Genomic DNA, 21,549 nt, shown 5'->3' on the forward strand with positions numbered 1-21,549 from the left:
TTGTGATCCCAGCACCAGGAAATATCAGGCCAGCCTGGCATACTGACTCTGAAGACAATTATAGAAGCTACCATTTAGGATGTATGTAACATGTTGGCCATTACCCAGAGGTAATACATCCCCAACCTTCCCAAGAACCCTCTGAACTCACCCCTTTTTTATCGGTTAATCAGAAGCCAAATTTTAAAAATGCTTGAATTCTGGCTCCCTAGAACAAACTTTCACTCTGTAAAAAAGTTAGATCCCACTTTCTTTTTGTGTGCGCACCAGGGATCAAACTTGGATAGTCAGGCTTGGCAGCAAAACCATTTATAGGGCGAACCAGTCATCTTTCCTCCTTTTATTCCACCTCCATTAAGAACAACACATACATAGGTTGTCTTGCCTGGCAATAAATATTTTAATTTTTTTGCTTTATTTTTAAGATGACAAATAAGTTTCAAGTTTATTTCCTTTTTTGTTTGCTATTTAAATACAAAGCTAAGCCACAAACAGGTACAACCAAGACATTTTATCTCACAGTTACACCCTCCTGTCGGATCCTCCTCCAAGTCTGACCACTGACTGGGCTAGCAAAGGGTGCAGGGAAGACTTTCTTAGGTAGCACCATCATAGGCTGGGAGATGGGGGTGTTGGGGACAAGGGTAGGCTCATATACCTGGCTCCTGAACCCCAGCCCCCCTGGACTGAAGGTGAATAGTTTGTCCTCCCCAGTGAGGGAGAAGGAAGCCACCTACTCTTGCTGTCACAGGTCAGAACTGAAGTATCAGCCTGGTTCTCTGGCTGCTAAGCCTTGCTGGCTGCCAGGTACCCTAGTGCCAAACACATCTGGTGCTTGATGCTAACAGGGGTCCTAGGCTGACAGCATCTTCATGGGATACCATGGGTTCTGCCTTGACAGCAGGTAGAGAACTTCCCACGCAGCAGAATGGGGGTTGGGGAGGGGGTGTGGGCTTAGTAATTTCTGGTCCCACTACAAAACCTTACTTTTGATTAGAATAGAGTACCATCTCAAATCTCCTCTACACAAACCAACCAGCCAAGCCAAAAAGAAAAATAAACCCCAGAAGAAAAGAAAAACGCATTCATTTCACTCCCTTCAAAACCTATATACATGTTAAGTTGTTTTCTGTGGTTTTTTTTTCATTTTTTTTCTTTTTTAAAATTTTTTTGTTTTGTTTTTTTTTTATTATTATTTTTTAAAATAAATTCAGTGTTCACATTTCTATAAAGAATTAATGAAGTTTCAGGAGACCTGCCCTTCTTGGGCAGGAGAACAGTGCTTTTCCCGGCCTGCCTCTAGTATGACTGCCCACCCTGATGCTTCAAGGTGCCTGGAAAAGCCTTAAGCCTATGGAAGAGGTCTGTTCCTGGCCGGGCCTCCGAGCCCCAGGCTCAGTAAGCTTTGGAGAAAGCAGAGGGGAAGACTAGCTTACTGTGAAACTTTTGCTAAAAAATATTCATACACGTCAATGTGTACACCTGTCAAGACGCTGAGGAGAACAAGAGCTTGGAGACATCCCGTCCAGGCTGTGCGTGGGGGTGGCGGCACCCTCACACCGGCCTGTCCTTGGATGTGGGGTGCGGGGGAGTCCTGGCTTTCATCTTGGGCAGAGCCCGGCTTCCTAGTTCATGTTCAACTCCATTCTCAAAAACCTGTGCCGAGTCTTACACTGCGCGGGAAGCACAAATGTTCAGCTTGTATGCAAAAAGGTACAAAAACAACTAGAATATAAAAGTTTTGGTAATATAAGGCCATCTGTTCAAGTCCACCTTGGAAACCTGTAACAGATATTTAAATACTACATGAAAAGGCATCTTTAATATACTTTTTAAAAACATTTGAAGTAATTAGCTAAGAGAGAGTGAGTGAGTGTGTGAGTGTGTGTGTATATGTGTGCGCGCGAGTGTGTGTAAAAAAATTCATTTCCCTTTGAGGGCACTTTGTCCTTTGAAGGAGGCAGGGTGGCAGGGAGGCAGGGAGGCCACATGGTTAGTGCTTCAGCCAAGGGTAGGCTTCGATGGAGGCCTTGCTTCGGTCACCGTAGTCGTACAGGAGCTCCTCCCCAGCTGCAATGTCTCGGGAGGCTATGAGGATGAGGTGAGGCACGCCATCGATGTCATGCAGTTTGGTCTGGCAATTCCCACACTTACTGTGATTGATCAGTCTCCCCAGTCGGTTTGTTTCTTGAGTGGCATCCACGCTGGGATAGTGGGAGAGTGAGGGATTACACTGATAAAGAGGATTTTAACCTGGCTGGGAGGCCTCACATGGAAAACGGGTTAATTCCAAAGGCTACTTTTAAAGCCAGAGAGGCCTCCATGTAGAACTTGGGGGTGGAATCCAAAGAACTCTCTATAGAGGTGAGGAAGTAACTGTGCTGTTTCAAAACACAGGAATGATTACAAATCTGCTCCCCTGACCTCAACCAGGAAGGAACAATTACCATTCCACAGAGCTCCTCAGACACATGCCCAGAGGGAAAGGGCTTGTGACTGGAGCAGGTTTCTAGGGAACAAGTCCTCTCCTGCTGAAGGGTAGCTCCAATTCCAAACCTAACTGGGGAGGAGAAAGGAGCAGATAGATCTCTCTGGACATGACACTTTACATTTGTAATCCTAGCACTCAGGAGGCTGAGGCAGGAGGCTGATCAGTTTGATGCTAACCAGAGCTACATAATGAGACCTGATCTAACTGTAGCAGGTAAGGAAACTGATCAGAGATCAGGAATGGTCCTAGGCACCCACAGAGTTAACGTCACTGTGTACTTACCAGTAGGTTTTGCTCAGATATTGAAAATAGTACATGTAGCAGCCTGTGGAGGGGTCCTGTGCGTACAGAGCCTCCCGCTTCTTGGCATCGGTGATTTCAATGAGGTCCCCATGGTATTCTACCACAAAGTCTCCCCGGGAAAACTGCTTGGTAGCAATCACACCCCGGCCTTTGCCATCAATTAGATCAATCTGTCAGGAAGGAACAAGACAGTATGGGTTCAAAAACATGAGCAGTGTCAATAGGCATGATGCCTTCCTCAGTAAAAATGAAACCCACTCGCACTGTGTGGGATGTGGGATGGCTTCATAGCTTGTACTGTATGTACTGGGTCTAGTCTCAGGTCATACCCATTTCGTCCCACAAAGAGCTCCTCTATGCCCATTCAAAGTTCGCTTTATGTTAGGTTCCCAGCCGAAACCTGCTAAGTGGGCACACAACATTTGGCAGATGAGTAAAAGGAGGCTTAGAAAGGTCACAAAGTTAAGAAACTCTGATCCATAAAGTTCTCCGCTTATTGGGGGATGAGCAAGGCCCAGTGCTCATAGAACAAACCCATCCGTCACACCTCGGAGGTATAGCCCCTAACCCAAAACACACTGAGATGTATGCATTGGGGCCCAGTCACACCGCACATGCTTAGCATGCATAGGGCTCAGTCAATCCTAGCATCAACACAAAAGACCACCGATGTGGAGAAAAAAACCCTTAGAACTGGACACGGGGACAAACTAATCCTCTCTGAATAATTATCTTTGTACCTTTCCTTCTTTAGGGGTAAGTGCTAGGGACTGAATGCAAGGCTGTCAATGCTATTGTTGAATGGTAAAGCATGCCAGGAAGCTCAGTAAGGTAGATTAGGTTGAAGCCCAGAGACTTGGTGTGCACACACCCTGCTCCCTGCCAGATTCCTGGCCTGAAACACCTGCCGCATTCTTCACATAAGGAAACGTGACCTCTGGTCACATAGACCCAGACAGAGTTCTCCATGCTAATAAGGTATATAGAAGGCCCTAAGGGCTTAGCTAATAAACTTCCCTTCCCAGATAATCCTCCCTGCAAAATATATTTAATCTCAGGTCCACCTTGAGAAGTGGGTATGATACAGTAAGTATCCATTCTCTGCAATGAACAGGCAATAAACAGTTTAGAACTGTTTCTTTCATCAAGATCTGCTGAGGAGAGCCTTGGAGAAGGCCTTTGGCTACAGAGCCGCAGCTTAATTCTCCCGTAGAAGGCCTCCCTGAGCCATCAAGCCTGCCTCCACCTAAGAACTATCACCACTGCGGGGACAAGCCAGAGCTGCTCTTTCCCTGTCCACAGCCTGCTGTCCCCGACTCTGTTCTCAGCCCTTCCTCCACTCCCAGTGAACCTGGAACTAGCTCCAGCATTCCCACATCTGACTGAACTTTCCCAGCCCCGGAGCCTCATCTGAGTGTGTCCCTACAGCCTAGCATCCAGTGTGGGATACGTAAACTCCCCAAGTTCTAACTCCCAAGAGGCATGTCCACCTTGCAGCTGGGCATGGCCCCACAAGCTACATTTACAGCTCCCTTTTTATACTAAACTGACTCCACAATTCAGGCAAGATTGATCTTACAGTCTTACAACCACTCTGCCTCAGCCTCCTGAGTAGACAGATAGGCTGACCAACTTGGCCATCATTCCCACTGTAATTTTTCTTTACAATTTACCCAGGCCAGGCATCCTTATATACGCCTTTAATCCCAATATTACGGAGGTAGAGGAAGATCTATCTCTGTAAGTGTGAGACCAGCCTATTCCACAGAATGAGTTCCAGGATAGCCAGGAATACATAGGGAGAGAGACCCTATCTCAAACGAAAACAAAGGATGGGGCTGGAGAGATGGCTCTTGCAGAGGACCCAGTTTAGTTCCCATCACCCACACCCCAACGCTACACAGCTTAGAACCACCTGTAACAAACTTCTCAGCATCCACATGGTGAGTCATAACTATCTACTGGTTTCAGGGGATTAAATGCCCTCTTCTGACTTCTGAGTGCACCAGGCTCACATATGGTAGACAAACAAAACATTCATTCCACAAAAAATAAAAACCAAGTAGAAGTGGGTGTGCCACCATGGACATCTCAGTAAGGTAAGCAGCTGATGCCTGTCTGTCCCTTCCTGACATGCTTGCTTCACAACTGTTGAGTCTGTCTCTTTGACGCTCTACAGGGGGGTGGGACGGCCACTTGTGTAGTCAAGGCAGTTTTGTGGCTTGTCTTAGCTGTGTGGATCAGGCCTTACCTTCATGCCCTCTTCCTTCCCACTCTCAATTAGCTCATCTATTTTCTTCCTTTCTTCAGACTGTGTGGAGAGGAAAGAACAGTGTTAGTGTTCACGTACCATGCCACAGCAACCTGTGCTGCCCCACCCCGAGCACGGCTCTCATTGTCCATCTGCCACGAACAACCATCATCCAGCTTTGTCTGGGCAAGAGGTCCACAGTTCTGGCCGGCTATACTTTCAGCCTTTGTTTCTTTTGGTTTCTGAGTCTCAGAAAGTTCACACTGTAAGCTCCTGCCCTGGCCTCCAAAGTGTAGGATTAGAAGTGGGCGTCACCATACCTAACTAGTCTGGATCTTAAGTGTTTCCCAAGGATCCTTGTGAAGAATCGGTCAGTCTGCCTTGTTAGTATTGGGAAACACTGAATCCATTAAGAGGTGGGCTCTAGGGGGGCCCCTTTGGACCCGCTCTGTGGGAGAGTAAGACTCCTGCCCTCTCACTTTCAGCAGTTAGGAAAGTAGTCTTGCCCCACATGCTCCTCCATGATGCCCAAAGCAACAGGAGTCACCTAAAAAGACAGCAGTCTGTACAACGGCAACAAAGAATCAATCTTTATTACCTCAGGTATTTGTTACAGAGGCTTAAACATCAAGTTTGTCCTATATAGTACTTAAAAAAAAAATTAATTCACCAGGATCTAAGAAACAAGACTCTAGGACTGTCAAGAAGGATCAAGAAGCAAAGGCATTTGCTAGAAATCCTGACCATCTAAATTTGATCCCTAGAACAGACATTGTACAAGAAGGGAACCAACTCCCTTAAGGTGTTCTCTCTGACCACCATACACAAAACATGGCACACAAATGCCCCTGCTACAAGTAAATAAATGTAAGATCTGGATTGTAACTCCCTATGAAATAACCACCCCCCATTAACTGGGCACGGTGGCCTATGCCTGTATCTTACCTAGCTGCTCAAGAGTCTGAGGCAAATTTTCATACATTTGAGGCCAATCTGAGTTACATAGTAAGTTCTGAGCCAGCATAGGGCAATCTGGTGAGAGCCTATCTCAAAAAAAAAAAAAAAAAAAAAAAAAAAAAGAAAGAAAGGAAGGAAGGAAGGAAGGAAAGAAAGAAAAGACAGAAGGAATAATGTTTGCTCAGCACATGGCTTTAATGCCCAGCACCACCAATTAATTAAATGGATTAATGGACCAGAGCTACTCCTTGTCCCTCCTAGCTAACTGATACTTCCTCTGGAGGTCTATGCTCAGATCTCCTAGCCAGTGGAACAACACAGCAAGGAACAGAGGAGCTAGGAACTCCCATGGGTAATCTCTTCTGCTGCTACTCCATCTCACCCTGGATGCCACTGTGCCCTCTCATTACACAAGATGCTAGAGAACAACAGGGAGCTATAGACACCAGATGCCCCAAAGCCCTTCAGCTCACCAGCATGAAGGTACTTCTGGGCTAATGCCATCTGTGGAGGTCCTGCCACCTGTTGAACTCGCACCCTTGCTAGACCTTGTAGGTAGAGCCCGAGACCAGGGTACAGTCATTCAGTCCACACATGATGGAGACACTGCTGAGCGAGACCGGATGTACACCTCTAGGACAGTCTGATATCTAGTCACCTTCTCTTCAGCCCCTGATGCTGTCCTCTTACCTGACAGCCATCTCCTGAGTCTCAGGGCTTCCACTACAGCCCTGGACTCCACCTAGTATCACGGGAATCTTCTGAAAAGATTGTTATTATTGTTACTTTTAAAGCACCGCCACACCCATCTCTTTTAGAACTATAAGGGAAGGCACACCATTCCTGTACGTTCACCTAATAGCACACTTCAATGCTACTTCCCAGGTAGTGACAAATTTACAGAATGACTCAAGATGTTAATAATAAAGTAGGTTGGTAATGGGTCCCTGAGAAGTATCTGTATTACCTTTGTAATTTACCTATGAATCAAAAATTACTACAAAAATTTAATCCCAGCACTAGGGAAGGCAGAGGCAGGTGGATCTCTGAATTCTAGGCCAGCCTGTTCCACAGAGTGAGTTTCAAGACAGCCAGGGCCACATAAAGAGACACTGTTTGGGAAAAAAAAAAAAATCACAAAACAAAACAAAACTATATATCAAAGCTGGCTGGAACTCAAAACCCCCTGCAAGAGACTCCAAGGTAATGAGATTAAAGCAAGATATAACCTCACCCAGAATGCTGGATTACTTTTCCAATCATCACATTGTTCGACTCTGAGAGTTTGGAATTGAACTCAGAGATCTACCCGCCTCTACCGCCTGAATGCTGAGATTAAAGGTGTGTGTCACCATGCTGGACTTTTTCTTATGTGGATACAGATTCTGTAAGATACAGGCGTCAATGTCTCACCCCCCCCCACACACACACAACAGGCTCTTCCAGAAGGCCAAGTCTCCAGCCTCTAGGCTACTGAGCAGCTGTCCTTCCTGCCTAGTGTGACCTTTCCCCTAATCCATGAGCCGGCTCGTTTCCTCCTTTGCTCTGGAGTTGTTAGACACCTTTTCAAAGAAACTGTAGATTCCTTGGGGACTAAGGAGTCTTAGGCTCACCACAGTACCAAACTACTCCTCTCACCAACCATCCAAAGGCAGGCAGTTAGGTTTTGTCCTCCTGACAGTTCTGGTGACTACACCTACAGCCTCATGCATAAGGGCTCTATGCTGTGCTCCAGCACTATCTAGGAGTCTTTTTAGAGTAGGCAAGATCTGAGTGAAGGTGGACAGGAAGGACAGATGGCTCCTTACAGTCCTCCGGAAGTATCAGAAGGTACTGCCCACAGTTGTTTTTGCTACAATGTGGTTGCCACCCATCAATGGGCAGGCCAGCCAGGCTAGTGCCAGGAGGCTGAGAGCATTTCCCTATGGCTTGTCCTGTGCTAAAACCCGATGGTCTAAATCTCTGGCTCTGAGCTTTACCGGTTCTGCCCTATCAGCTTTCCTTAAGCTCCACAAGGTGCTCCACAACTTGGTACTTCGATTTCAGTCTTGGCCACTTGTCAAGTAGTTTCTTGGTCCACCTACTCAGCCCCTAGACTAACCCAGTCGAGGAACTTCAGCTCTCTGACAGAGCTCACTGCTATGTCCTCCAGCTTCCTCTGCAGTCAAAAGAATACAAACTCTGCCAGCCACAGTCACAGCCATGGCGCCAAATGGGCAGCTGTCACTTTACTGCCAGACCAGCGACAGGGGAACAGTGCTTTCAGCAGAGCCAAGACAAACAGTGAGGGGCACAGCATGGTGCTCGCTTGTGCTGCTTCCTGCTCTATCTGGTAACAGGCTGTGCCTCCCCTGCCACTGCTCTCTGCTGCAGTAAGCAGGTGGGCTCTGTAGTCTCTCCAGGTACAAGAGCCCTGCTTTTCTTACGCACTGCTGGCTCTGGTACTCCAACCTAGCAGCCCTCAGCCCCCATGGGGCCTGCCATGACTCCTGCCTGACAGGGAGGAGCCCTAGGTTCTGTGGCCAGGCACCACCTCTGCTCTGCAATGCAGCCTTTGAGAGTGACCCAGTACAGCCTCCCACTGCTGGAAGCATTTATAACAGCTCATTCTTGGCCAAGGCACTACCCTTCACAAGAAATGAAGTCAAAGCTAGCAGGCAAGTGGGGCGGGAGAGGAAGCAGACCCCCTCCTTTGGGCTTGTTTTTAGATAAAGCTGCATCAATCAAAAGCTCTGCATGCCGATCTGCCATCTCTGATTCCGAGAGAACCTCAGCAGCATACGAAATGCTCAGACTGCCCAAATCAATCCTGTCTTCCTTGTTCTGAAGCCGTCAGAGTCAAAGTCACACAGGAGAGTGAGAGACTAACCCTGGCATACGAGTGGGACTCAGAACAGAGAGGCAGCAACCACAACCTGCAGTATAAAGCTGCACACATGGGTGTGGGGCTGCCCAGACTGGCTACCTTCCTCCCTATAAGCCACTTCATGTTTAGCCAGAAATAGGCAGATGGAAACAGACTATACTGGGAGACAAGGGAGGGTGACAGTCTTAGCTAGCTGCCATTTGCACTCCTCCACCGTTATAAAGTCTTTTATGAGAGGATCTCATGTAGTTCAGGCTGGCCTCAATTTCTCTATGTAACTTAGCCTTAACCCCTACCCCCTCAAGACAGGATTTCTCTGTGTACCTCTGGCTGTCCTGGAACTCTATAGACCAAGAGGTTGGCCTCTGCCTCCCAAGTACTGGAATTAAAAGGCATATACCACCACCTCCCACTTGGCCTTGAACCCTTGATCTGTCTCTACCTCCTCAGTTCTAGGTTTATAGACAAGACCCACCATCTCTAGTTTATACGGTGCTAGGGATGGAAATTGTGGACTTCTAGAAACACGACAAGCAAGAACTCTAACTGAACTACATCTCTAGCCCTGGGAGACCATTTTATTTGTGTGTTTTGTTTTCAGGCAGGTTTTAATTATGTAGTCAAGAGTGAAGGATTCAATACCACCGCTAGTGTAGGAATCCACTTCTTTTGTATTCTTAACAACTCATTATCTTTTCTTTTCTTGAGGCGGATCTCACTATGTAGCACTGTCTGGACTTGCGGTTCAGACCAGACCACGTTCATCAGAACGTCCATCAGTTCTCTTAACTCTGTCCTGAATGCTAGGGTTAGGTGTTTCTCCATCCCTGGACTTTACCAGGTCATTTTACAGACAGGAGAGTGCAGTCTACCAGCAGTCAGTAAGCACTTCCAAGCTACTGTTCTCTAGAAACTTCTAGGCCGAAGATGGGAGATGCTCCTGAAAGAACAGGCAGCTTTCCTCACAGTTCTAGGCTCCAAAACACACTGCCAAAAACATCCTGAAAAAGCCAATCTGATATTTCTATGTCAGGAAGTACAACTTACAAAGCTTCCTCAGGGGTCTGAAATATGCCCACCAGGAAGGTAGAGCAAGCTGAGGATGATCTCTGCTAGAAGAGAGGACACACCCCAGTGACCAGCTACACTTGCTAAACAAAACCCACAGGTCTTGCTCCTCCTAGCTGCAGCTGATCAGACCTTACCTGCAGCTCAGCTTTGCTCTTCCTGGAGCTCCTTCGCACAGGGTAGAAATCTGTGAGTTTTCTATTCTGCTGTGTTTTCCCTTGAGACCTGGGTAAGAGGGGAGGGAAGAAAATCAACATGAGGCCTGCTGCCCTGCTCAGACCCAGGAGGTAAGTCGCTGTAAATGTGTTCCTCAAACACTTTTGTGCGTTGGGACCTGGGTGCACATCTGTTCAGCTACCTGGGCGGGCCCCAGACTCAAGGACAGCTGCTCACTCCTCTCTGGGGAAGAGATAGGGAGAGGCCCTGACCTCTGGACCCTGACACACATACAGGGAAACACCAGAAGTGTGATGACTCAGGGGAGAAGAAGCCTGGCAGTGGACTACACAACCGCAATGGACACCGGAGCCAGGCCATGAGAAGCAAGTGGTGTTGAAAGGGCTCCAGGCTACTTACTTTTTCCGAGGGGCCTGCTTGCCCTTGAGGGGCTTTTTCAGGGCTTGCTTAGCAACTGCTACATTGGTAGAATCACATGATGGGGGTGGAGTTTTTGGAGGTTCTGCTGCTTCAGATTTTTGGTTTGGAAAAGGCGCCAGGGGACCTCTCCTGGTATCTTTGCTCTTCTGTTCGTCTGACTTCACAGCGCTTCGGATAAGATTCCCAGCGTTTCTTTTCTCTGCAGTGGGACAGGTGGGAAACGAACTTATCTACTCCATGCACTGGCTAGCTCCTGTGTCCTCAGAAAGGCTAAGGTAGGAGCACTCTGTGAGTGTCAGGAAGGAGCTGGAGCCTACTGTGCAAGTGTCCACTAAGGCCAGCCAAGCAGAAGTACTTGGAGACAGGGCCTGGTCATCTGCATGTGGGCATGGGAGGCAGCCTGAGTGCTCAGCCAGTGGCCTGCACACCCAAGAAAAGAAACTCAATTCCCAAGGCAAGAGCTAGCTAGCACTGGTGGGTGGAGCAAGGGGACAAAGCCCAAAGTCTTCTCCACTCACTGTCGGCATATTTTACTTTAGAATCTTAGCCAAACAAACCCTCCTTCTAAAAGGGTTGAAGTCCCAGGCTCCCAGAGGTTCTCCGGATGGCACCTAGGCAGACTGGCAGGCACCCTGTCATGAGGAACACGATAAATAGCCCTGCTGATAAGAGTGTGCAAATTTGGTGCTGGTGAACTGTGCTATTCTAAAAAAATGGATTTAATGATTTACTTTTAAAGTAAATAACTAATATACTACCCAGAGATATGAAACAGCATGCCCATTTTAGAAAACAGTTTTGAGGTTTCCTTACAAAGTTAAACACAGAATTATCATATGACCTAGCAACTCCAGTCAGGCTTCTACTCAGGATTAAAAGCACATGTCTATACAAAAAAAATCTGTACATGAACCGTGGTAGCTTATGCACATTAGCCAAAAAGCAAACATTCAAAACACCGGTTAGTGTATAAATAGTTGAAATTTGGTCTGTCCACACTCTGAGAACAATTACGACTCAGCCATAAAAAGCACAGTACACTAGGGCTGACTCTGAAAAACACGCTGCTGAGTAAAGAGTAAAAGGCCAAACACAAAAGGCTATGTATCATGACTTCATTTGCATGAAATGTCCATGACAGGCAAAGCTTCAGATCCAGAAAGGAGTTTCAAGGCTGCCTAGAAGCTGTGGGGGCTGGGGAGTGCTAAGTGAATATTAATATTGATGGGTCTGTTCTTTGTGGGGTAACAAAAACAGCCAGGTCTTAGAGGTGCAGTTGTATGACTGCAGGCAAACACGCAAACACAAACACACAAACACACACACACACACACACACACACACACACACACACACACACAAATCACCCAAGTGCACGCTTTGAAGCTGGGGATGAAGCTGAAGTAAAATCTGGCATGGTGGCACAGACCTATTATCCCAGCACGCTTGGGAGGTGTAACCAGAACACAAGTTCTGGCATGGAAAGTTTGAAGCTAGCCTGGGCTACAGGAGAGCTTGTCTTGAAATAAATAAACAAACAAACAAACAAATAATCTGGGTTAGCTCAGTGGTAGAGTGCTTGCCTACATGCCCAGTCTCTACAAAACAAGCACATAAACTTTGATACTTGAATTAAAGCTCAGCAAACAAAAAAACAAAAAACAAAAAACAAAAAAAAAAAAAAAAAAAAAAAGAAAGAAAAGAAAAAGAAAAAAGAGATGTATCACAAGTATCCAGGAAGGTGGAGCTTAAAAGCTGGCTTAGTCAGTAAAGTGACTCACAAAACATGAGGGCCTGAGTTCAGTTTCCAAGCACAGGCGCAAAAAAAAAAAAAAAAAAAGCTGGGGAAAGGGGGTGCAGCCAAGGACAAGATAGGTCCATAGGTAAAAAAGCTCTTGTCACCAAGCCTAACTCCCCCAATCTGATTCTCAGGCCCTTCAAAGGCAAGAACTAACTGCTGTAAGTTTTCCTCTGAACCCCGTATGTATATGCAAGCACACAACACCCACCCAAATACAAAGTAAATAAATAAACGCAATTAAAAGAAAAAACCCCAAGCCTTTCCAGATTAGCCCCTTTCCTCTCATCATCCTTCCCTCCTAGGAATATACAGGGTCCACTGACAATCCCTAAGACATCTGTGCCATAGCAGTTAGGTGAGATCGTGCCCTTTCTCAGAAACTCTACCGTACATGTGACCACAGATTCTAATTACTGCCAATTAATGCACCAGGAATCCGTAAGCCCCCACCATCACATAGACAATATTCACTCTGCCCAATTTTGGAAGAAATGCAAGGTGGCTATAGCCCCAGAGAGGGACTTTGGTCAAGTCTGGGCAGTAGGTACGTAACCCTCCTGACAGCTGCAGACACTGTAGATGTAGGAAGACATGGCAATGTAGTGGAGCCCAGCTTACTACAGCTGCAACATCTCAAGACCCTTCTACACTCAAACAGCCCAATGGGTGTGTAGGGACTCCTCTCAACTCACAGATAGGACACCTGGGACTCACAAAGGAACTGAGGCTTACCCAAGTGGCAGTGACAGTTGGTATCTAAGTTACTTTGAGGCTCAGACAACATAGCCCCATACATGACGGTGGAGAAAAACAGTTAAGGCGAGGGTAGGCTCCTTCCACAGGCATAGGGCTCCCCCCCCCAACACCTTAGTTCTCAAAGGTAGCCTGACAGACTGGGATTTGGCACTTCTGACCATTTTTGTTGGTAAACACAAAGCTTTGCCCTAAAAAGCTGCTGGCAGCTGGGGAGCCCTGCTCAGTAGGGCAAGACTGTGGAATGAACTGTGGGGGTAGACAGAAGCTTTCCTCACTGAAGCTCTAGAAGAAAGCGAGATTCTTCTAAGATTGCCTTGTTCACAGTGCTGAGTGGAATTCTCTTCTTTGGGTGTTAGAAACTGAGCTTAGGGCCTTACGCTTGCTCGACAAACATACCACTGAGCCACATCCCCAATCCTCCTTATTCTGGGCAGTGGGGTGGGACAAAGTATCATACTGTAAGCCATGCTGGTTTTGAAATCACTGCAACTTGGCTTCCACAGAATTTCCCAATAACCACACACTCTTGGTCCTCCCTCCCCCATTTTTGTTTTGTTGTAAAATGCTCAGGATCAAACCAGAGTCTCACATGTTTGACAAGTATTCTATCTACCAAGCCCTACCACCCCCGCCTATGATTTTGCTCAAAATTTCACATACTGCACATACTGCTTTGGAAAGTAACACAGAACGCTTGAATGGAAAGAAACTGTAGAAATGGGGTCAGGCCCTGCCACACACAGTAAGTTAATTGATCCCCTGGGTCTACTTCACATTGCAGTCAGCTGCCTGCTCTGTACAACCTGGACTCACTTTTTCTGCGTCTTTAACAATCAAAAGCTTTTCCAATTGCAGGTCGAGTGTGTTATTTTTTGCAATGTGGCAAGACACTCCTAATTCTTGTGAAAGTAGGAAAAACCTGTCAGACCACAGGGCACACACCCTGACACAACCTTCTCTTTTCCACCTCAGTCTGTTTCTCACCGTGAGAGGGGACATAGCTAATATCTCCCTCACCGCCGGCACTGGAGAAATGTAAGAGTGTGAGCGTATACAATCCGAGCAGCTGAAGGCAGAAAGAGGCCATTCAGGGCTTACCTTCTCGCTTCCTGTAGATTCCAGCTAATGGTTTCCCCGGGCATTTGACCTCATGATGTGCAACCGAGTTCTCTTCCTGAAGTGGAGAGCGCATTCCAGAGCATTTGTTCGGACTCATGTAGGCATAGATCTTTGACTGCCCAGCAAACACGTTCTCCTAGAAAGACAAACACACATTCTGAAAGAGGCTTGGAAACAAAGACAATCCCTCAGCGTTTTAAGGGAAGAAGGGGAAGGAAGAATACAAAAGAGATTTCATCACCAGTCCAGGACACGCCAACCAGGAGATGCCAGCCCCAGGAGAGCTCTCTCAGGAGAGCAGTGGCAGATTTAAAGCCCCAGGTTTCTGAACACACACCGTCTCTAAACCTAGTCCCCAAGGGAGAAGTCTGGCCAGCAAAGGACAAGACCTTAAACGAAGGTACAGTCCATTTAAGGAAAGAGCTAATAACCTACCAGCAGCAGGGAGGTCAGAATGACCCAGGAAAAACTGACTCTGGATTCGAAGGGCTGGGCTGAGTCAGGGGTTATGTCCCCAGGCTAGAGAGTCAGCCACCAGCACAGAAACAGGCCTAAGGGAACCTGGTTAACCACTTGGTGCTGAGGCCTACTGGGAGGGCTTGTTTAGTGCCAGAACCTTCCGCGCCAGGCCTGTCCCCTCTCAAGCCACTGCAGCTCAGCACCTCCCAGTACTGTGGCTGAGTGATGGGGGAGGCCAATGAGAGTACAGGCTGCCGGCCAGCGCATTTAGGGCGGTCACTCCGCTGCAAACCGCACCTTGGCTGCAAACACTGGAGGAGGCTGGGGTGGGGTGGGATGGGGGTGTTAGTGCAGGTCACTGCTGTGTTGGTGTCTTTTGGGTGTGGAACCTCTCCTTTGAGTGGGCTCTCCCCAAAACAATTCAGGTTCTGGCAGCCAGGTAAGCCACTAAATATCCAAGTCAGACACTCTGGTTACTATAGGGGCAAGAACAAGCCCCACACACCCTTGGTAAGACAGCTACCTCCAGGGACCTCAAGGTCTCGAGAGGGGCTGTAAATGTCCCAAGGCCACAGTCAAACTTTTCGAGGTCAGACATTGCCAGCCAGGGTCACAGTGTAGCCGGACCCACTCCCGGCCAGGCGACAGAGAAAGAAGCTGCCCCAGACTAGTCCAGCCGGCGAGCACCGATGGGGGGTCCCCTGCTGTGCCCACGTGCGCGAGGCCCGGGCCCGGCTGGCGCGCTCTCAAGGCGGGGAAGGAGCCTGCTTACCCCGTCGCTGCGGGGCCTCCCCGGGCCCCTCCGCTCCACCATCTCCGGGCCCGGGGCCGTCGCCGCCACCGCCGCTGCCGCCGCCTCCACCGCGCGGGGCTTGCACATCTTCCTGCCTGGAGAGGGGGGACCCGGGGGAAGCGGGGGAGGGGCGCTCAGGGCGCGGCGGCGCGGGCCGCGAGACCGCGGGGGCCCGCCCGCAGCCATGTCGCCAAGCCCGCACGCACGGGGCCCGGCTGCGCTGTCCCGGGGCCCCGAGCCGCGGCACCCTTCCCACCCGGCCCGGCCGGGGCCTCCTGCGCCCGCCCCACCCCACGCACCCGGGCCCGACACACCCACCTGCAGCCCGGCTAGGCCCATGGCGGCGCGGCCGGCGCCCTCGCCCTCGCCGCGGCCCGGCCACCAGCGCTGCCGCCGCCGCTGCTGCTGCTGCTGCCGCCGCCACCAGCGCCGCCGCGGCGCCCCGGGAAAGGGCCGGCGGCGCCCCACGGCGCCCGCTTCGCCCATGGCCCGCAGCAGGCCGGGCGCCCGCGCGCGCCGCAGCCGGGGCCCGGAGCGAGGCCGGGGACGGCGCGGGCAGGGGCGGCGCTGCCAGGCGCCTGCGGGGCGGGCGCGAGGGCGCACGACGGCCAATCCCGGCTCAGCGCTGCCCCTCGCGCGCGCGCCCCCGGCCACTCTGCGCAGCGACTGCACGGCGCCCCGAGCCCGCACCGGGGCCGCGTCTGCATGCGTGGGACGTTCACGCGAACCCCGGCGTCTGCCCTGTGGGCATCCCAGCAGAAGGAAGGGAGTCTCTAGGGCCACAGAACCAGGAAGTAATGGGCCCTATTCCAAAGCTAGGCGAACTCGGCCTATGGCCGGTAGGAGGCCCTGAGGAGCCAAGGAGCCCTGGCTAGCCTTGATAAGTTTGCTGGGGTGCTTCTTCAGCCGTGCTATCTTGTTTACGCCTCAGAATAGCCCGGGGGGAGACAGACATTGTTATTACCTCTTTCCAACAGATGGGAAACTGAGGCTCAGAGAAGCGAGGGACCTGGCCAAGTTCTCACATCTAGGTTCCAGCCCAAGCCAACAGACCAGAGTGACTGCACTCCTAGCCGCTACTCCTGGTCCATTGAGATGAAGAAATTGAGATTGGGAGGAGCTACTGTGAGGCCGGAGGGTTTTGCAAGCAGGTCACCCACCCTGTGCTCCTGTGGCCCTCCCTGTAAGAAAAATGCCTAGGTAGGCAGGATTCCAGGCACTCTGGTGACTGCTTACTGCCTTGTGCCGTTGTGCGGTGGCTGTGTTAAGGCACACAGCCAAAAATTCGCTGTATTTGTGCAAAGTCATAGACACAAAGGACACCAGAAGGTACCCAATTCCTGCCTTAGCATTAGGACCACACAACTAAGTCACTTCCCGAGTCTGGCAGACTATGTCAAAGTAGCTAAAATTCCAAAGCCTTGTTTTCCATGACCTACGTACCCAAGGGTTCTCCCAACATCTACAAAAAGGGCTGTTAAAGGTAGCCTCTTCACCTTCCCTCCTGTTAAAAGGCCTTATACTGAGAATGATTGTGGGACCAGCCACCCTCGGGCATTACTTATCAACTTGCTTTAATAACTATCAAAGTTAGAGGCCTACCCCAAACTTCCCATCCCTCTGCAGAGCCTTTCATCCTTGACTACTTGAGACTACCGGAAGTAAAAAAAAAAAAAAGATACTAAAGTGACACTCAGTGGTAAATCACAAGCTTGGAACACAGGACGCCCGGGTTCAATCCCAAGTTCTGCAAATAAGCAAGCAATGGGAACTATCCCATTTGAACTGGACATGACTTACACCCCCAGTCTCCACTTGGCAGGCTAAAGCCGAATGATTGCAAGTTTGAAGCCATTCTGGGCTTTACAAGTAAAGCAGTTTAAAAAAAACAAACTAAAGAAATACAAAATCTATTCTTGCTAGGACTTCAGAGAACTATAAATTGACAGCAACATCAAAGCCTGAATGTTTACAGTGTGCTAGGACCTTTAATATTGCATCATTTAATTAAAACTCCTGACTAGGATCATACTATTATTCCTGTCTCGCACCTATCGAAACTGAGGCTTAGGACAGATGACTTATCTACTATGACGAGGAAGAGATGGGATTGGAACCCACTTCCGCTATGTAATCGTATTTTGCCATAAAGAATGGTTCTCCTGAATTCAAATACCAGATAAAAATCCACGTATCAAACATTTTCTGACTATCTACCTGCTTCGTTTCAGCCCATTAGTCACAACAGTGAATATAAAGACATCTGGCTGTAGGGGAGTAAGGTGGGGAGGGGAAGAGAGGAGGGGTGAGCAGGGGGTTGAGGGAGTGGTGGCGGCAGAGGGGCCTTGTAGGCCATAATGACTATTCTAGAATTAATCTCAGGAGCAAAGGGAGAATTAGGGAAATATGAAAAATGAGGTGATAAAGATCTGTATTGTTTAGCTGCTGAGAGACTGAGAAGAATGCCGAACCTTTTTGGAAGGAGCAGAAGAGATGGAGGGAAGGAGGAAAATGAGATGGGCTGACCTTCCTCAAAATAGAGCACACGGTGGTTCGCTCCTGCAACCCCTACACCAAACCAAACTGTAGAGAGATCTGAATCCAGCAGCACAGCTACTCTGGCAGGACAACAGACCCACCTTTAATCCCAAAGAATGAAGGTAAAGTTAGTTTGTAGAAGGAAGCACCTATGTTTGAAAGTGACTTCTAATGGAGAGGCAGACAAAGTGACACAAATCCGAGGAAGATCTGACAGAATAGGATATGCCCAACTCTCACTTAGAGAGCAGCGCAGAGAGAAGAGAAGGCAGTTTTACCAGGACAGTTCTAGGAGACAGGTTGCAGAGAGGGAACAAGGTATCCACAGGTGAAGACAGAACAAGTCAGAGAATGCTAAGGAGCCAGAAGACTAGAACTGATTGCCAATGGATGAGGCAATTCACTCAGAAGCTGAGATAAGCCAATTTGAATCAGTCATGTTGGAGAGGAGTTTTGAGCCAGCCAGCTCAGTTGAACCAGACAGCCAGAGTTCAAAAGGAACTAGAAAAGATGAGTTTATTCAGCAGTAAGTCTCAGAGACTGAAACCAACTTGGGAAGCTGAGGCAGGAGTGCCTGAGTTCTAGGCCAGCCTGAGCTATATAGTGAGTCTCCATCTAAAACTCTATCCGAAAACAAAACCAGGCCCCAGATATAGTAGTGCACGTTAATTCCAGTACTCTAGAGGCAGAGACAAGCAGATCTCTCTGAGTGTGAGGCTAGCCCAGTCCACACAGTGAGTTCTGAGAAGCCAGGGCTATACAAAGAGACCCTGTCTCAAAAAGAGGGTTGGTGTGTGGAGAAGATGAGGATGTGGAAAAGAGCTTACATAGCAAGTGTTAGGCCCTAGGTCTAAGGAGCACATAGCTAGCCATGAGGGTCATAATACTGGCAGAAGCTAAACAACTTTGTCCTTAGCTTTAGCTAAGAAATGGGAACGGTTAAGAGCACTGACTGCTCTTTCAAAGGTCCTAAGTTCAAACCCCATCAACCACATGGTGGCTCACAACCTGTATTGGGATCTGATGCCTTCTTCTGGCACGTCTGAGGACAGCGACAGTGTACTTAAGAATTCTTCAGGGGCTGGAGAGATGGGTCAGCGGTTAAGAGCACTGACTGCTCTTCCAGAGGTCCTGAGTTCAATTCCCAGCAACCACATGGTGGCTCACAGCCATCTGTAATGAGATCTGATGCCCTCTTCTGGTGTCTGAAGACAACTACAGTGTACTTATATATAATAAATAAATAAATATTTTAAAAATATTCTTCAGACTTCACCTTTGACTTCTGTAGAACTAGATGTTATTTAGGCTTATATAGATATTCTATAGGTTAATGGAGATAAAATGTTTGGATCTCAGTAATAGTTATTCCCATATTTCAGTGATAGTTTTCTTCCTATAACTTCATTAAGCTGTTAGTTGTTGTTTTGGTGTTTCTACACAGAGTTTCTCCATAAATCTGGCTATCCTGGGACTTGTTTGTAGACCAGGCTGACCTTGAACTCAGAGACCCAGCTCCCTCTGTCTCCAGATGGCTGGGATTAAAGGCTTTTAGTCACCCTACACACAGTTCAAACAAATCAAGTTTTATTCCCCCACATGTATTATTTTAACATATTGGTCTTTGGACTGCATGTATGTCAGTAAACTACGTGTATAGCATACAGAGATGGCTCAGTGGTTAGGAACACTGGTCGCTCTTCCAGAGGACCCAGGTTCAACTTTCTATAGCTCCAGATTCATGGGTATCTGACACCCTGTTCTCATCTCTGTGGAAAATAGGCGTACATGGTACACAGACACATGTGGACAAAACTCCTGTACACATTAGATCAAAATAATAGTTTTAAAAGAAGTAGCAATTCATCATTTTACAACTAAGACAATTTAAATATACTTCTAGATACGTATTTTCTTTTCCTCACCAGTATTAAACTTGGCATGGTGGTGTATGCCTAAAATCCCTGAATTTGAGGGCCAAGAACAAGAAGATCACAAGTTTAATGCCAGCCTGGTCTACATAAGGACTTCCATTTCTGCAAGGGCTTTGTCCTGAGACTCTCTATAAAATAAATAAATAAAAACAAAGAAAAGGAAAAGGTGCTGGAAAGTGAAAGAAACAGGAGAGAGGGAAGGTTTAATGATGAAACTAATGATAATTTTCTCTGGGTAATGAAACACTTTAACGTGAAGTTCATTATGCCTCATTTCTGGGTAGTATCTGAAGAAGTCTTGTCTCCAAAGACCCTGTAAGAACACTGGGAGAACAAATTATCCAATAGGGTCAGAGTATCCAAACGGGTTCAAAAATATTCCCTGAATGAATGACAAATTAATCTGTTATTGTTGCTCTACAGAGCAGACTGCATTTTCCACTAATACGTGACGTCTTGGTATTTCGAGAAAATCCTCCATGTTAAAAACAAAAACAAACAAAAACTGACACCAGTCACCCTCAAGTTTTTGGTCCTTTCGCGTGTGACTCAGCGGCTAGAAACGGCCATCTCTTTGCCGCATAACAGGGACTTTTATCCTGACAGCAAATTATGTCTTCAAAGATGGATTTGCCTTGCGGGCCGCACGAATCCATCCTCGCCACCTCCAGTAGGCTTAAATCCTGCCCAGCTTAGGGGTGAAGGGCTGCTCCGCCAGGCACCTGGGGGACCCAATTCACCCAAGAAAAGGACGCCTGGGACCCGGGGCCTGACCCCACGGTACAGAGCTGACTCAGGAGCACGCACTGCCCGAGATGCAGGTCAGCAATCTGTGCCCTGCCTCGGGGTCACCCCTTCCAGCAGCTAAGCTCCTGGCATCAGTAACAACCGTTCCCTGGAGGGGCGCTGCACTCAAGTTTCCATGACATATGGATATGCCAGCTCCGGGTAGACTGGCTGAACCACAGGCGCCCACGCGTCCAGACGGGAAAGCGCTGCCGAACAAGGGGAACGGCCTCCGGAAGCACCCTGAGTCCCCTGTCCCTCTGGGTCCCCGCGCTCCACCGTAGGAGGATGCCTGTAAGCGGCTGCTCCCGCGCCTTGCGTTCCCAGCAGTGCGGCTCTCGGCTAGGCAGTCCCACTGCGCTGGCCACCCTAACAAATACCTCTAGCCATGGCCCGGCTCTGTCACCGCCTGGAATCTCCCGGGAAACTCAGCTTTCAAAAAAAAAGTTGCAACAACTGTAGCCAACTGCTCCGCTAGACCGCAGCTGAAGGTGCTGATTGGCGCAGCCGCCCGCTCTTTCGCGGGCTGCACACTGTGATTGGCGGGCACGAGGCCAGGACCCGCCCTTCTCCCCGCCTTTCTGCAGAAGGCTGGGCCTGTAGCCAGGTGGGGAGGGGGGGAAAACTTTAAATTTGATCATCTCCTGACATTGATTGGCTGAGATAGAAAAACTCATCTTCTGCTATTGGGAGGGAGGAGCCGTAAGCTCCGCCCTCTCCTGCTTGAAGCTCCAGCTCAGGTTCGTCAATATTTTGTTGGAGGACCGGGTATATAGGTGGACCTGACCAGGAACTTCCGGTTTGCGTTAGGTTTGACCGGAAACTGGACC

At 48.7% G+C, this 21,549-nt stretch overlaps 1 protein-coding gene across 8 annotated transcripts in view; it reads right to left on the reverse strand.

Annotated features, from left to right (window-relative positions):
• The window catches only part of KMT5A (lysine methyltransferase 5A), a 31,375-nt gene extending 10,187 nt beyond the window's left edge, over positions 1-21,188 (reverse strand). The window contains exons 1-8 of one of the 8 annotated variants that reach the window (XM_080941405.1): positions 21,100-21,188; positions 15,441-15,556; positions 14,189-14,345; positions 10,513-10,732; positions 10,074-10,161; positions 5,046-5,105; positions 2,774-2,964; positions 349-2,204 (exon numbers count right to left, since the gene is read on the reverse strand). In XM_080941405.1, the coding sequence (XP_080797531.1) occupies positions 1,994-2,204; positions 2,774-2,964; positions 5,046-5,105; positions 10,074-10,161; positions 10,513-10,732; positions 14,189-14,345; positions 15,441-15,556; positions 21,100-21,109 (1,053 nt within the window). In that variant the 5' untranslated portion in view covers positions 21,110-21,188 and the 3' untranslated portion in view covers positions 349-1,993. Of the gene's footprint in view, positions 1-347; positions 2,205-2,773; positions 2,965-5,045; positions 5,106-10,073; positions 10,162-10,512; positions 10,733-14,188; positions 14,346-14,450; positions 14,566-14,644; positions 14,789-15,440; positions 15,557-15,779; positions 16,007-21,099 lie in introns of those variants that run through there. The other 7 variants (XM_080941411.1, XM_080941407.1, XM_080941404.1 and 4 more) reach the window with 7 other exon arrangements.
• Between the last annotated feature and the right edge of the window lie 361 nt (positions 21,189-21,549).

Source organism: Micromys minutus (assembly GCF_963924665.1).
Source record: "Micromys minutus genome assembly, chromosome: 29".
NCBI classification, from domain to species: Eukaryota; Metazoa; Chordata; class Mammalia; order Rodentia; family Muridae; genus Micromys; species Micromys minutus.